Raw genomic sequence first — 14,478 nt, forward strand, 5'->3', positions numbered from 1 at the left:
GGAGGGGATACCACAAAGCACAAAAAAGAAGAGACAGAGGGACAAGAAAGAGGAGGAAAAAGAGAAAAACAGAGAGAAAAACGGAGACAAAAAGAAACAGACAAACAAACAGGTGACTGAAGACAATACCTGCAGCGTTGTCTGCAGCTTCTTCGTGAGAGGATGGATGGATGGCTGGATGGATGAATGGATGGGTGGATGGATAGGTGGATGAATGGATGGATGGATTTATAGACGGAGTGCCGCGTAAACGAGGGATCAGATGTGGAGGAGTGCGAAGAGAAAAAGGAACAAAAAGAGTAGATGAAAACAGATGACTTTTTGAGAGATGTGTGTGTGAGGCCATGTGATTGTGTGTGTGTGTGTGTCTGTGTGTGTGTGTGTGGGAGGGAGAGAGAGAGACTATGTAGGTGAGTGTGTGTCCCTGCTTCAGAATGCAAAAACTACACTGAAATACCGAAAGCATCTTAAATGTAGGTGATAGAGTTATGTGCAAAAGTTTTGTCACCCAAGTCAAATGATGTTTTGTTGATCTTCTAAGTGAAAATAAATTAACACATCTTCTACAGAGAACACACTTCTGCACATTTTAATGCACTGCTATATTTAACATTGAAAAAAAAAAACATAAAATGTAGCCTGTACATTTTATATTTGATATTTTCTTTTTTTCCCAATATCTTATACTCAGCAAATAAATAGAACGTGTGCACTAAAATGTGCCACATTTATGCTTAGAAAATTAACTAAACGTAATTTGGCGTATTCAAACATTTGCATATGACTGTGTATACAACATTTCTCATGATCAGATCACTGTTAGAATATTAGAAGGTTATTTACCCTACTTCTTGACATTTTTACTTACTTTCAAGGGTCTGCATTTTCCCCCTAATGTCCACTTAGATGAATGTGAAAGTTTATGTACCAAAAACACTCATAATTCATTTTTACATGGCCATTTTCCAATCTCTGTTTACCCGCTGTGGATCAAAATTTTTGTCACTGCGCCTTTGGAGTACTGTTTGGGTGGGATTAGTTTCACATGGGGAGGTAGGGTAATGTAATTTTACACAGGAGGTCTGTAACGTTTGACTGATTCACATGACAAGAAATCTTATCTAATGTCTTAAGTGGATGCAGTATGTCATTAACACTGTCATTAGATTGAGAATTTAAAACCAACAAACCACTGCGTACGATAAAACATTTTTTCTGTTATTTTCCATCTTTTAAGATTTCTGCTCATTCAGCGTTTCCTCTGAAATCAAAAGTATTAATAGGAAATCTTTCCCCCTTTGCTGCAGTAACAGCCTGTAACAGTGAGAAGGCTTCACTAGATGTTGGAACATCGCTGTGAGGATCTGATTGCATTCAGTGAGGTCAGGTACTGTTATTGGATGATTAGCTCTGGATCACACTCCACTCCAGCTCATCCCAAAGGCACTGGACGGAGCTCAGTCACTCCAGAGAACACAGTTTTACTGCTCCACAGCGCAATGCTGGGGGGCTTTATGTCCCTCTAGTGGACGCACGGTGATCTTAGGCTGATGTGCAGCTGCTCCAGAGTGTCCCATTTTATTGGCAGTGCTTTTCTATGGAAATTATACAAGCTGTGTGCTCGCAATTAAACAAAAGTAGAGTAGTTAATTCACTAACTCACTAATTAGAACAAGTGCATGGATACTTTTGGACAGTACAGCTCAGTTCATATTGGCTTATTTAAGAGCAGAGAATCCAAGTAAACACTTCTTTGAGTGCCTCCACCTTTTGCACAGGCCACGTTTTATGTTTATTATGCTAAATTAAGCAAATAAACCATATCTGTGTATTAAAATGTGCAGGAGTGTGTTCTCTGTAGAGGATCTGTTCACTTATTTTTTCTTAGAAAATCAACAAAACATGTTGATTAGGGTGCATAAACTTTTGCATGCAGAAGAAGGAGAGGCATGTTTTGAAACTTAAAGGATGTTCACACCCTACATCAAATTTTTAATTAAGAAAGTGAGGAAATTTCATTTTTTCTGTAAGTAATTATATTAATTACAGTAATTATAGTCATCAAGTGAAATTATTGTCCTGCTTTGGCTGCTAATTTTGCTTGTTTCAGAGAATAATTCTTAAAGTATCTGGCAGTGCTATAAGATAACATCACTGTGTATCAGCATAATGAGAAACATTAGCTATAATTCCTGCATTTAAGATGCTTTCACTTGCCAAGACATCACTTTTTTGGAGTGTGACTACAACTTCCATTACAAGTGTTAGCAACTGTAGCTATATAATGAAATAACCAGACCAAATGTTGCTGAGCGGGTGCCAGAGCTTTGTTAAGCCATGTAGTAGAAGCTAGGTGTTATGTTAGATTGTGTACGCAGGATAATCTTGGCTTTGTAGCGACTGATGTGTTAAATCCCGCATTATTGCTGAATCAAACAGCAGATGCCGCGCACGCTAGGTGCTCGTATTATACAGCCATCGTCTCCCTCCGCTCTGAAGATAAGTGCCTATCTCTGCTCCGCTCTCACGCAGAGCGCACCCACACACATACACTCAGAGTGCTTAAAGCAATCAAGTTTGTTACAGCAAATTGAGCTTTTGTAATTAGCATTATAATAGTAGCCTATTAAAACTAATGTACACTACCATTCAAAAGTTTCTTTCATTCAAAAAGCACTTACGCAGTGTAGAATAAAGCCTAAACTTACAATGAATTTTCAGTAGTGAATCACTATTGTCACTGCAATTTAGCTCAAAACCTCATAAGATATTTCTAGGTGTTTTATTTACAGTCTTATGCAAATGTTTAAACCCCTGGTCAAAATACATCTTCTACAGGAAACAAACTTAAATATGGAAATTTTCTGTAAATTTTAGTGCACAATTTTTATTTATTTGCTGAATTTAACATATTGAAAAGAAATAAAACCTGACACTAAATATGCCATAACTTTGTACAGGCCACATTTTATGTTGTATTTTTTTCCCAATATGTTACATTCAGCAAATAAACAAACTTGTGTTCTCTGTAAAGAATGCACACCTGTTTTCACCTAGAAATTCAACCAGGTGCATCCAAACTTTTGCACACGACTGTAATATCTGAAGTATTTTAGGAGCATTCAAGTTAATTAATGATAAATAATTATCTATGTATAGTAATTTCTTGCCATGAGATTTCATTACCACAAAATACAATGTATGTTGCATATTGACCATTTTGTGCTCTGCCCAAAAATGCATTCTTTCATAGCAACTGTTGCTACATTTACAGAAAGTTGGAAAAAATAAACATTCAACCCAGTGAAAAACCGTCAAATTTTTTTCTTTGATCATTTGAATTGTAAAGACCTTTCAACCGAAAGATCATTACAATTTCTCATTAGGCTAATTTTTTACCCAATGTTTTTCCTGCAATTTAGTCCTAGCCTTTTACCACCCACTTGCTAGGCCCCCTATTACACGATGCTACCAGTCTGCAAGGAATACATGAAGCGCCACCACATCTTTTCAAACTGCTGCTAACACAGCATCATTGTACAGCTCAAAACATGTGGTGGAGAATGCTAACTGCTAAATCTGGACACAAAAAGGCTGTCCAGTCTCACAACTGTAGCTTTTGTTTGCGAAACATGTATAGGTCAATTTTATTATAACTTCCACAATTCATACACATTATCAGGCTGCGTTCAGACAGTGGAACATATTCCACGCAAAATGCCATTATATTCTATGTCAGGAGGCAGATTCGGCAGGCTCTGCTCATTCCACACCTTCCGGATTGTGTACTTTTGGGCTACACGCTGCAAAAAATAATATCTTAACAAGCCAGAAAATCTTGAAACTTGAACAATAGATTGCTGTTGTATTTAAAGATTAACAGACTGGACTTTTTTTGAAATTTTTATACATTTTGAGAATTTAATTACAAGTTGCTTTCCTAAAATAAGTGAAGTTGTCTTGAAGGTTTTTTTTCTTTTTCATACTGGAAAGCAAAACCTTTAAGGCTATATATATATATATATATATATATATATATATATATATATATATATATATATATACACACACACACACAAATCTAGACTAGTGTGTTTATCTTAAAATAAAAAAGCAACATCTATTGTTCATTTTCAAGATTTTCTGGTTTGTTAAGATTTAATTTTTGTGGTCACAACATGGGCAGCTGGATTATTTATTTCTGTCCTTTTTAAAGCCAGTGTTTATCTCTTAAAGCAGTTTATAATGCAAGGCTTTTTTAACATTTAATGGCTCATTTTGAAAGTGTGTTCAGGAATGCAATTATTGTAATCAATAAAGACTTGATTTAATTTTTGCTTAATTAAAAGCAAAGTTTTCCTAATATTGAGTTTATTCAAGCATTGTAATCGCAATAGCTTTGTACTAAATGAGTACAGATGCTTAAAACAAGATTTATGTGGTAGTTTTATTTCATTTCTCAATTTCAGATTACTATCATGACACCAGAGCAAATTACCATTACTTAAATCCAGCCACAGTGTCTTAAACCAATGAAATATGAACTGGTTTTAATTTTACAAGATCATTTACAGCACAAAATCTTTTTTCTTATAAATCTTATTAAATCAAATGTTCTCACCATATTGGCAAAAAATGTGGCTTTATTCAAGAAGATTTTTTCCTGGTTTGATTTTTCTTCTTTTTGACACTGATTGTGAAAATTGTTCAACTTAAATGGAAAGGCTCAGCTACTCTTGTGTCACCCTTCATGAGGTAATTAAAAAAGAGTGTGGGTAAAGCTAAACCGGAGAGCGACTGCGGGGCTGTACAGTACAACAATTTTGCTAGCATTTGCAATTAAAAAATCAGTTTGAAAATAAATATTATTTCACTGGTAAATGTACCATCCTCTACATTCCTCACTGAGGTTGGTTAAAAGACCTTGACAAATAGACAAAGAGTTCTCCCCATCCCTGAAGCTTGGTGAGTAATTCACTTTTATGTAGAAATACAATGTTGTGTCATTTTACTTGCTGGGTGTAGTGCTCAAGGTACTGGCATATGGGTTGGCCTGTGAAAAAGTGGGTAAGTCTATTTGGTAAACAAGGTAATGCCCCCCATTGTCACTACATCAGGCGATAGCCTATTTCTGACAGCCATGCAGTCATCACCCTGTCTATTTTAACACTTCAACAAACACTGCAACACCATTTACTATAAAGACTATAAATCATGCATGATCACCACAGGAATGTTTGCCCACTGAAGATGAAATAATAAAGTTAAAATCAAACAGATGTGCAAAGATGACGAAAAACAACAAAGCAAAGTTAAAAACCTAAACTTGATCATCCTAGGCTAAAACATACTGCCACAGTGGGTGGACCCAAAGAAGATGACATGACAGTTAAAATTAGAGAGCTGAGATGTGTCAAAGACAAAGAAAAACAACGAAGCAAACTTCAAAGCCTAAACCTGATCACCAAAACCAAACACACATTGCCATGGCAGGCATAAAATATATTTATGGTCCATTCACATCTTATCTTTGATTCATTGAAGTAACGTTAGACCTCATTTTCACAAAGCCCATTTCAGCCTTTGTATTAAAACTGATGATGACAGAAAACTGACGACCATGTCTTTTTTCAGCTTTGGATGGGTGGAAAACGAAATACTCTACAGGACGAAATCTCACTTGTAAACACAGAGCTTCAAATTCAAACACTGGCTCACTAATAATGAACTGGCCTGAGGCAACGGCAGATAGCAGTGATTTGAGTTGCTGTGCTCCAGTTACCGCGCAGTGATTGGAGGGCTGAGAAAAGAAAGTGGAGCTTGAGGGAGAGCGTAAGGATTTATTGATGATCATTGGCCATAATACGATGACAGCACTCACAGAAAAAACAATAACACAAAAAATGGCATAATAAGTATTCTTTCCCCATTAGACCAGCTCAGCTCTACCTTTGGCTATGCCTCTGGTTCAAGATACTTGCTAACGTTGCCAATGTTCACATTAGCTGAGTAGGAGGAACAAAATATGCTGGACTTTTTTTCCTTGCCTTTCTCCTCCAAAAAGTGCAGATTCTTTAGTCTATCAATTTAGTGTGATGTGGTGTCGAACTCCTTGTCTGCTTTGCAAAACTTTTTTTTTTTTTGCAGAATATGTTCCATCTGAATGCAGCCACAATGTTATACAGCTTACTCAGTTATTCTAGAATCATGTACAGATCCATTTATCATCCCAAACATGTCAAACAATTCTTTATTTTTTTAAACCTTTCTAACAATTTTTACTAGCATCTAACTCGAGCACTAGGATCACATAAGAAATACTTTATTCAAGTATGTCTGTGTTTGTGTGTTAGTTACTGGAATGAATTACCTGTAATGGACACTCCATTCAGCCGGGTAACCATGGATGGAGTGATATTGGTGGGAAGGAGTGAGGGAGCAAGGGAAGAGGGGAACAATGGAGGAGGAGGAGTGGAGGAGGGGACAGAGGAGGTGCCAGGAGTAGAGAGGTTAGGAAAGAGGGCATTGGAGAGATTGGTGGAAAGACTGACAGTAGAGGGGAAGGTGGAGGGAGGGAGTGAAGCAGAGGAAGACGGCAGAGGAGAAGAAGTAGAAGGAGTAGAGGAAGAGGAAGAAGAAGAATCGGTAGATGGAGGGAGAGATGAGGTCAAGGTTGGAAACGGAGGAGTGGAAAAGTCATCAGAGGGAAGGGTAGAAAGTTCTGGAGGAATGGAGGTGGGAGAAAGTGAGGGAGAAGTAAAAGAGGGGAAAAGGAGGCTGAAATCCTCTGGTTCTTGGAAGATGGCACAAAAACAAATGAAAAAGGGGGATGGAGAGATATGGTGATGTATATGGATGGGGGCGGGGCAAAGAAAAAACGGAAAATGTAAACAAACCGTGTGTCAGAAAGAAAGAGAAAGAAACAAGGAACATAAATTCAGAAAAAAAGGATGAAAGTAAAGCTGACAACAGAAACACACGGAAGTAAGTGATGCACTGAACGCACTTGACTAAAATGCTTACATCATTTCCACTGAAATACATTAAGTCAACATGATTTAACTCCATGCTCAGCCCACAAATGCGTTCTTTTGTAGCTACCGGAAAGTTGGACAAGCTTTACAGAACGTTGGCAAAGATCAAGTTAAAACTTACCTGTAATGCTAATGCACTAATCAGGCACATACGTTTAGAGTGCATTAATAATTTCAAAGTATATTCATTTTGGATGCACCTGAAAGGTCACACTGTTACGACAGATCAGGTGTGATGTTTCTGTTCTGAAATCACAGTTTTTAAGGTTTTTAAGGATAAACATCTGATTCATAGACTAAGCAAAAAAGTTTACCAGCTTTAGTTTAGATTTAATGTTGCTAGCAAGCTAGGTTAAGCTAAGCTACGCTAATGTTGTAACCCCACATCTTACTTCCAATATGTACCAACATAGCTGATTTAACACTGGTAGCTTCCTAGGTCAAGCTAAGATGAGCTAATGCTGTAACCTACATCATACTTACCATATATACAGACATCGCTAATTTAACATTGTTAGCTAGCTAGGTTATTTTAAGCTAAGATGATGTTGTTACCTACATCACACTTGCCAACATTACAGCATAAAAAAAAGTTATACAACAAAAAACTACACCTGATCTACACTATCTTACCACATTAACTGCTAAAGCCATTCAATTTTCTGCTAGCAAAGATGTTTTTCCCTAAAAACCTTAGTTTCATGCAAATAATGACTTTCCACACACAAGAAATATGATTTGAAATTAAATAAATTAATGACACACACAAACCAAATGCACATATTCTGACAACAACTCATTAGACTAGATTTTTAAGTGGATTGAATGAGATTCTTGCTAACATGGGGGCAAATGCATCTCTGATTACCGACAACAACATGGTCCATCTTGACAATATAGCACTACACACTCAAAACTCAGTGTTATGTAGTGTCTCTAAATGAAAAGCGCCACAGTTTATTTGGTTGAATAGGATTTTTTCAAATGCTCTGCAAACCTCGCAACATTTCAAACAAAAGAGCACATTTATGGATGGACCATGGACAGGTCAATCACTGACATTAAGTAAGTAAACTGAAAGACAATAAATGTGTTGATGTAACAGATTTCTTTCTTGTGGACATGATGTATAAATCTGAATCAATGAAATTCATAGCATCACTTTTTTCAGTGCAGAAAGAAAATGACATTAAAACAAAGGGCAGCAAAAGCCAGTCCTGTCGTCTCTCATCCATCCATCTCTTTTTTCACACTCTTTCATTACCTTGCACCAGCAGGGTGTAAGATCCTTCTCCCGGGCCGATGCCGTTGTCTGCTTGGCAGAGGTAAACTCCATTATCAGATTTGTTGAGTGCCTCAAAGCGCAAGAACGCACCATCAGCCTTCACCTGAGGGGGGAGCTCTCCGTCTTTCTTCTGCCATGTGAAGGACGTGGGCCTAAAAGAGAGAGAGCGAGAGAGAGAGATCAATATTAAAGCAATTCATATTTGTTCCAACATTTATTTGAGATGAAGCAACTTCACAATAAAAGAACCTCACCACAGAGCAAGTAATAAATAACACGGACTACACTGAAAATCTGATGTACTGAATTTACTTGATTGAAATCATTTCCGCATGAATAATATATAGTACATCTACACAGTTCTGTCTTTCAGCTTTCTTACTTACTAGCAGTGCTGATGCAATATAGTTTATTGATATGGAAAATGATGCACATTTGAATCAGCTCAATTTATCTGAAACTGTATTCCCCTTACTGTCTCAATACACAGAAATGATAGACCTCTGAAGTTGTGTTGTCACTCTGTAGTCAGCGATATGCTCATATAAGCTACTTTTTTTGGTTTTCTCTACGGGACAAATGAAGGGCATTTCCTCAAAAGCAATCACTGCTGCACTAGTTGGTACACAAAAATCCAATATGTTTTGTCATTTCAAACTTTTAGTTTTGTATATTTTTCCTAGTAATATTTTTCATGCAAGCTAACACTGCTGTGCATTGAACTGATATCACGAGACCAGCAACCTTATCAAAAAAGCCAACACAAACCAATGAGCTTTGCCAAATATGGTAGTTAAGCTGCTTTACCAGCAGTAGCCTTCAGTTTGAGTATGTGGCGTCATTTAAAGCAACACTATGTAAGCTTTGGGGATCTGGAGACCTCTCTAGTGCAAATATGTAACTGCACACAACGTGCAGAAGAACATTTCGTGACGTCAGAAGCCCACAAACGGATGAATCTTACTTTTGCAAGTGTGTTGAAAGAGTATTTGAAGAGAACTCAAAACTTGGTGAAGGATGTGTCTTTTGATAATGTGAGTGAATGATCTACCATTGTCATCACATTAATATTAGTATAATGTTGATTTGCATTTGAGACCTAAATATTAAGTCAGACCTTTTCCAGCCTGTGCATGTTAATACATAAAGGCATATGACGTGGTCTGAAAAACTCCCACCAAATCCATTCTGGTATCTCTGACTTTGTCTAAATGATTATTTCAGGCTTTACAGGGTGACTCACAGCAGTGTGTTCTTTTTTCTCCATACTCAGTAATGCTGCTTCTTTCAGTTTTAAAGAAGAATATTACATAGTGCTGCTTTAAATGTGTAAGCTTCCTTGTGGCATGTATGTAGCATTATTTGTATTGTAACTGCTAAATGGGGGGATTTAATGGGACGCCATTCATTTTTCCCATAGAGAAAGCCTGCTTAAGCCCAGAGTTCCTAATATGGGAATGGTGCTGACTACAGAATGAGGACATGACTTCAGAGGTCTTTATCAATGCTGTGCTGTAGTGTGTTTGTGAAAGTCTGTAATAGATGGGTGTGTGTGTGTGTGTGTGTGTGTGTGTGTGTGTGTGTGTGTGTGTGTGTACATTATAGCTGTTGTAGAAGGCTCTGGTCCTTTTTACAGTAGCCGCAAAGTGCCTCGAGTCACAACTTTTTTCAGAAATAAATTACCAAAACTCAATTCCCTTAAATAATAAATACGGTAAACACCTCAGTCCTAATACAGTGAATGCTAATGCTTAAACACAAGGCTCTGTCTGCGAGTACAAAAACTGAAATTAATGCTAATACATGCATGGAAGGCACATGACAGGCTGACAGCTGAGAGAGTCTTAGTGTGGCTGTGCTGAGAGAGAGAGGGGGGTGCGCTTTCACACTTTCCATACACACACACACACACACACACACACACACATACACATACACATACATACACACCAGATCAAGAGATTAGGGCAGAGAATTTAACGGAGTGTATGTGAGAGAATGAGAGAAAATTTCTGTGATGTGTATGTATTTGAGATTGTGTTTCTGGAGGGGCGTATGGTGTATGTGTGCGTATGTGTGTATATGAGTGTGTATGTGAGATAGGGAATGTGTGTGTGTAAATGCGTCCATGGCAGGCGGAGTGTGAGAGGGCAGCGAGAGATATGATAACCCCCTCCTCCTCTATAATGGGTATAGAATAGCACTCTGCACTGCACTAATGGGTTGCGTATTTGGTAATTATCTGTAATGCAATACTGAACCAGCAGGGGGAGATACAATTACATTCCACTGAGAGCATGCACAGATTCACCTACACTACACCAGTGGCTCTCAGTCGGCGGTGCCTGGTGGATATAACCGCAAAGGACAGACTGAGGTAAATATATCTCACCCTGTGCCTAACCTTAATTAATCACAGCCTACCCTACCCTACATAACGTACCCCTACAGCTACCCCCTACCTCAAACAATCACACACTGTAGAATGTAAGAAAGCCCTACAACTACTCCTAAACTTAATATAGCCCACATAGCCTACCCCTGCGGCTAGCCCTAACCTTTACTACCTCTAGCCTTTTACCTAGTTCTCTATCTTCCCTAAAATGGATGTTGAACTGAAGTCAAGAAAATAGGGCATTTTGGATGATATTGTTTACTGAAATCATGCACACAAAGATCACCTTCGATTCTTCCTATTGTCCCATTTTTGGTCAATTTTAGCTCTCTCTGCTAGGGCTCTGCTAGATAAACTTCACTGGCATCTTGCTATGGATGCTTATTGTAAAAAAGTGGGTTCCTACCTTAGGAGAAAATATAGGAAGTATCTGTAATACGGCCCCTGGTTTGCAAGAGTAAGTTGAATGGGGTATATTAGAGCAGGGAAGCCATAAAAATGTGTGAAACATGATGTCCACATTACAACAGTTGACAACCATTAGCCAATGATGATTCCCAACCCCCTCCCAATCCCAAGCCCATACATCCCTTGCTCCATTAAGCCTTAGAAGTCAGATATTACTTTCACTTTACTATGCTATTTAAATATAAGCACATAAATGCAAACTTAATAATTACATCTGCATTCAATTTACATTCTGTGTTGACATTCAAAACTTTTTATTTCAAAGTGAAGCCTTGACAAAAATATGGCAAAAAACAAGAATGCGCATTTTCATCAAATTTAAATCATAATAAAATTTCTCCTCTTCTATTTACTAGCAAATAAATTCACGCTTTTGTTATCACCTTCGACTTCTAAGGGTTAAAGTGTTAATGAGAGTGAGTATAATAAGTGACCTCCTGACTCTGAGCGACGAAAGAGGGAGCATGCTGGCACTGATCTCAGAAACAAGGAGCTCCAGCTGCAGCCTCGAAGCCCAGTGGCTGAGAAAAACGCACTCTGAAATGATTTGCAGCGTGCATATTTGACGTCAGGTAATCAGACGATATCCAAAAATGCAAGCATGTAATTTGGTGAGTTATAATTTTCTGCAAGCAATTAGAAATATTACACTTGTGGGTTAAAAATAAGACTAAAGAGCTTTTTTAGCAACTGCTGTGTTCTGGTAGAGCATCAGATGAAGGAGGGTTTGAGGAGTCCTGTCTTTTCTAAATTGAGTTCCCTTACTTGCTTCATGCCATTCACCTACAAATAAAAAAAAAACTGGCCTGAAACCTGAAATGGAGTGAAGTGACAGGTAAGTGTGACTGGAATGGGACACACACACATCATCCTTAGAGAGGCTTGACGTCTGATTCATTAATGCATGATAATATGACCGAAAAACATGCTAAAAGGATCTGCACTGGGGCTAATTATGTTAATGCTCAAATTATGAATACTGTTATTCTGTTCCATTTCCTTTATTCTGCTCCTCATGCCCAAATCCTCACCTCAACCACTACAAAAGCTCCTCCTACCTGAATTTTAAGCTTAATCACTACAAGCGAAACCACAAAAACTGAGATAAGATCCATGCCATCTTGTTATATTCAAAGATATCATCTGCCAAATGTATTTTCAACCTGATACTGTGGAGCCTTTGACAAGCTCTGGTGTCCTGAATGTATAGGATGAAAACTACTTTTTGCTTTTACTTTAATTCTGTTCATTTAGCCAAGATGTGTTTACCATTGAAGTTTGCTTCTTTAGTTTTTCAATGGCACTATGTGCCTAATGTAGCTAACAAGTAGTGGCATACCTCACTCTAGCTAGCATAATAAAAACATAGGGAACACAACCTAATGCAGAGTAGTGTCAAATTTTTTGGGTAGTTAAACACATGAGCAAAATGTGCTTTTTGTTATCTTGTAATCTCGTAGCGATATTACCCGCAAAGTTTGACAGCTATCTGGCAGGCATTTCTCAAGATTCATGCTGAAGTTTTCATACCATAAAAATAGTTTTTTTTCCTTTTCCTTTTTTTACTGAGTTAGGAGTGTAGGTCACAGAATTCACACCTATATTATTTTATTCACCCTCTTGGCGGCTGTAATATTGCAACATATAGCACCACTAAGGATTCTGCTTGACTATTGAGAAGAGTTTTTGTGTAGAAAATCACAAAAGAGAGGCTCGGACTCACAAACCCTCTGAAACACAAGAACAGTGGCTTGTGGTTGGTCGTTTCGCACGTCAGTCGAAGTCCTCTTTCCTGCCAAAGTAGGTGGATCTTAGTCACATTGAATGATAAAACACACCTGACAATATTCAGAAGTTTGAGGCTGCATTACAGAAAAATCCTAACTCTGAAATCTTATCCTATCTGTTTAGTCACCATGGCAACTTCAGTTAGGATTAAATTTAGGTGTAGGTTTATTCAAGGTAAAATGTAACAGATTTTTAGGTAGTTAACAGATTTAAGCAAAATGTGCAGCTGGTCATCTCCCTGAAATCCAAAGCCATTTTACGTGCAAGGTTTGACAGCTATCTGGCAGGTCTTTCTCAAATTCATGCTGAAGACTGTTTCTGTACCATAAAAGTAACTTTTTGTCCTAATAAGTGTTTTTGATTGCTGAGTGGGGAGTGTAAGCCACAGAATTCACACCTATATCATTTTATTCCCCTCTTTCTGGCTGTAATATTGCACCATATAGCACCAATAAGGATTCTGTTTGACTATCGAGAAGAGTTTTTGACCCTGTTTACACCTGGTCACTTCATGCGTCTTGGGTATCAGGATTATATCTGGATAAGGCCAAGCCACATAAAAATGCAAGTGTGAACGCACATTTAAACATACAAAGATACAAAGCCGATCAGTCAAACCACTTCAGGAGGTGGATGAGATGCATTTGAGCCACGTTATAGCAGTGTAAACACATCTGTCTCTCCAAGACACATTCGGCAACCAAAACCCCTCCCAGTACAACTGAAACTCCTCCCCATGCAGTACACCACTGGGCACATGATCTGTGTCTGCCAGGAAGATAAATCATGGAGCATGCACATGGTTGCGACCGGGCAAAACAAAACGCTTAACAGCAATATGGACAGACACATTTCGAGGCAGCAACCACCTTTAGCACAGCACAGGAAGAGGCTGAACGGATAAACAATTGGTAATTTGTTGCCGTGTAATGAGTGGATTTGCATATTCCGTCAAACTAAGCAATTGGATTTCAGTCGGAATAACTGGAGACACATTTGACTACCAGGTGTAAATGCATGTGGTTAAAATCTTATCAGGATACAATCCAGATGCTTATCATATGAATTGACCAGGTGTAAACTGGGTCTTTGTGTAGAAAATCACAAAAGAGAGGCTCAGATTCTTCACCTTCAGAGCTGCACAAATCATATAATATATCGCTGGTCAGAGCTATCAGGAGTTTGTCAGGAAGACTCGGATATCTGTATGTCGATGTGTACACAGATAAAGTGTGTATGTGCTTTATCTCTCCGACAGGAAACACACTTTTGCGAGCTGGTGCCTGCTCTGCACACCACAGCAGTCTGTGAAGTTTATGGCATTATGCTTTTAAAATTTTCCTGTGGGCCTTCATGCTTTCTAGTGATAAATATGTGGACCTTAAGGTGGAAAAGCTTGAGAACTCTTGAGCCAGGCGCAGCCTCCACACCAGTTAGTTTTAAAGTTAGTTTTAAAACTAAGCCTCCCAAAGTAAACAATTCCCCCCAAAACTAATTCAAAACAACTA

The 14,478-nt window shown here is 38.1% G+C and overlaps 1 protein-coding gene across 4 annotated transcripts in view; it reads right to left on the bottom strand.

The window, feature by feature from the left end:
- The window catches only part of cadm3 (cell adhesion molecule 3), a 154,582-nt gene that overhangs the window by 17,333 nt on the left and 122,771 nt on the right, over positions 1 to 14,478 (bottom strand). Inside the window, exons 8-10 of one of the 4 annotated variants that reach the window (XM_036563627.1) lie at positions 8,299 to 8,471; positions 6,371 to 6,793; positions 130 to 174 (exon numbers count right to left, since the gene is read on the bottom strand). In XM_036563627.1, the coding sequence (XP_036419520.1) occupies positions 130 to 174; positions 6,371 to 6,793; positions 8,299 to 8,471 (641 nt within the window). The remainder of the gene's footprint in view (positions 1 to 129; positions 175 to 6,370; positions 6,794 to 8,298; positions 8,472 to 14,478) is intronic. The other 3 variants (XM_036563628.1, XM_036563629.1, XM_036563630.1) reach the window with 3 other exon arrangements.

This window comes from Colossoma macropomum, unplaced genomic scaffold (genome assembly GCF_904425465.1).
Source record: "Colossoma macropomum unplaced genomic scaffold, Colossoma_macropomum, whole genome shotgun sequence".
In the NCBI taxonomy this organism is placed as follows: domain Eukaryota; kingdom Metazoa; phylum Chordata; class Actinopteri; order Characiformes; family Serrasalmidae; genus Colossoma; species Colossoma macropomum.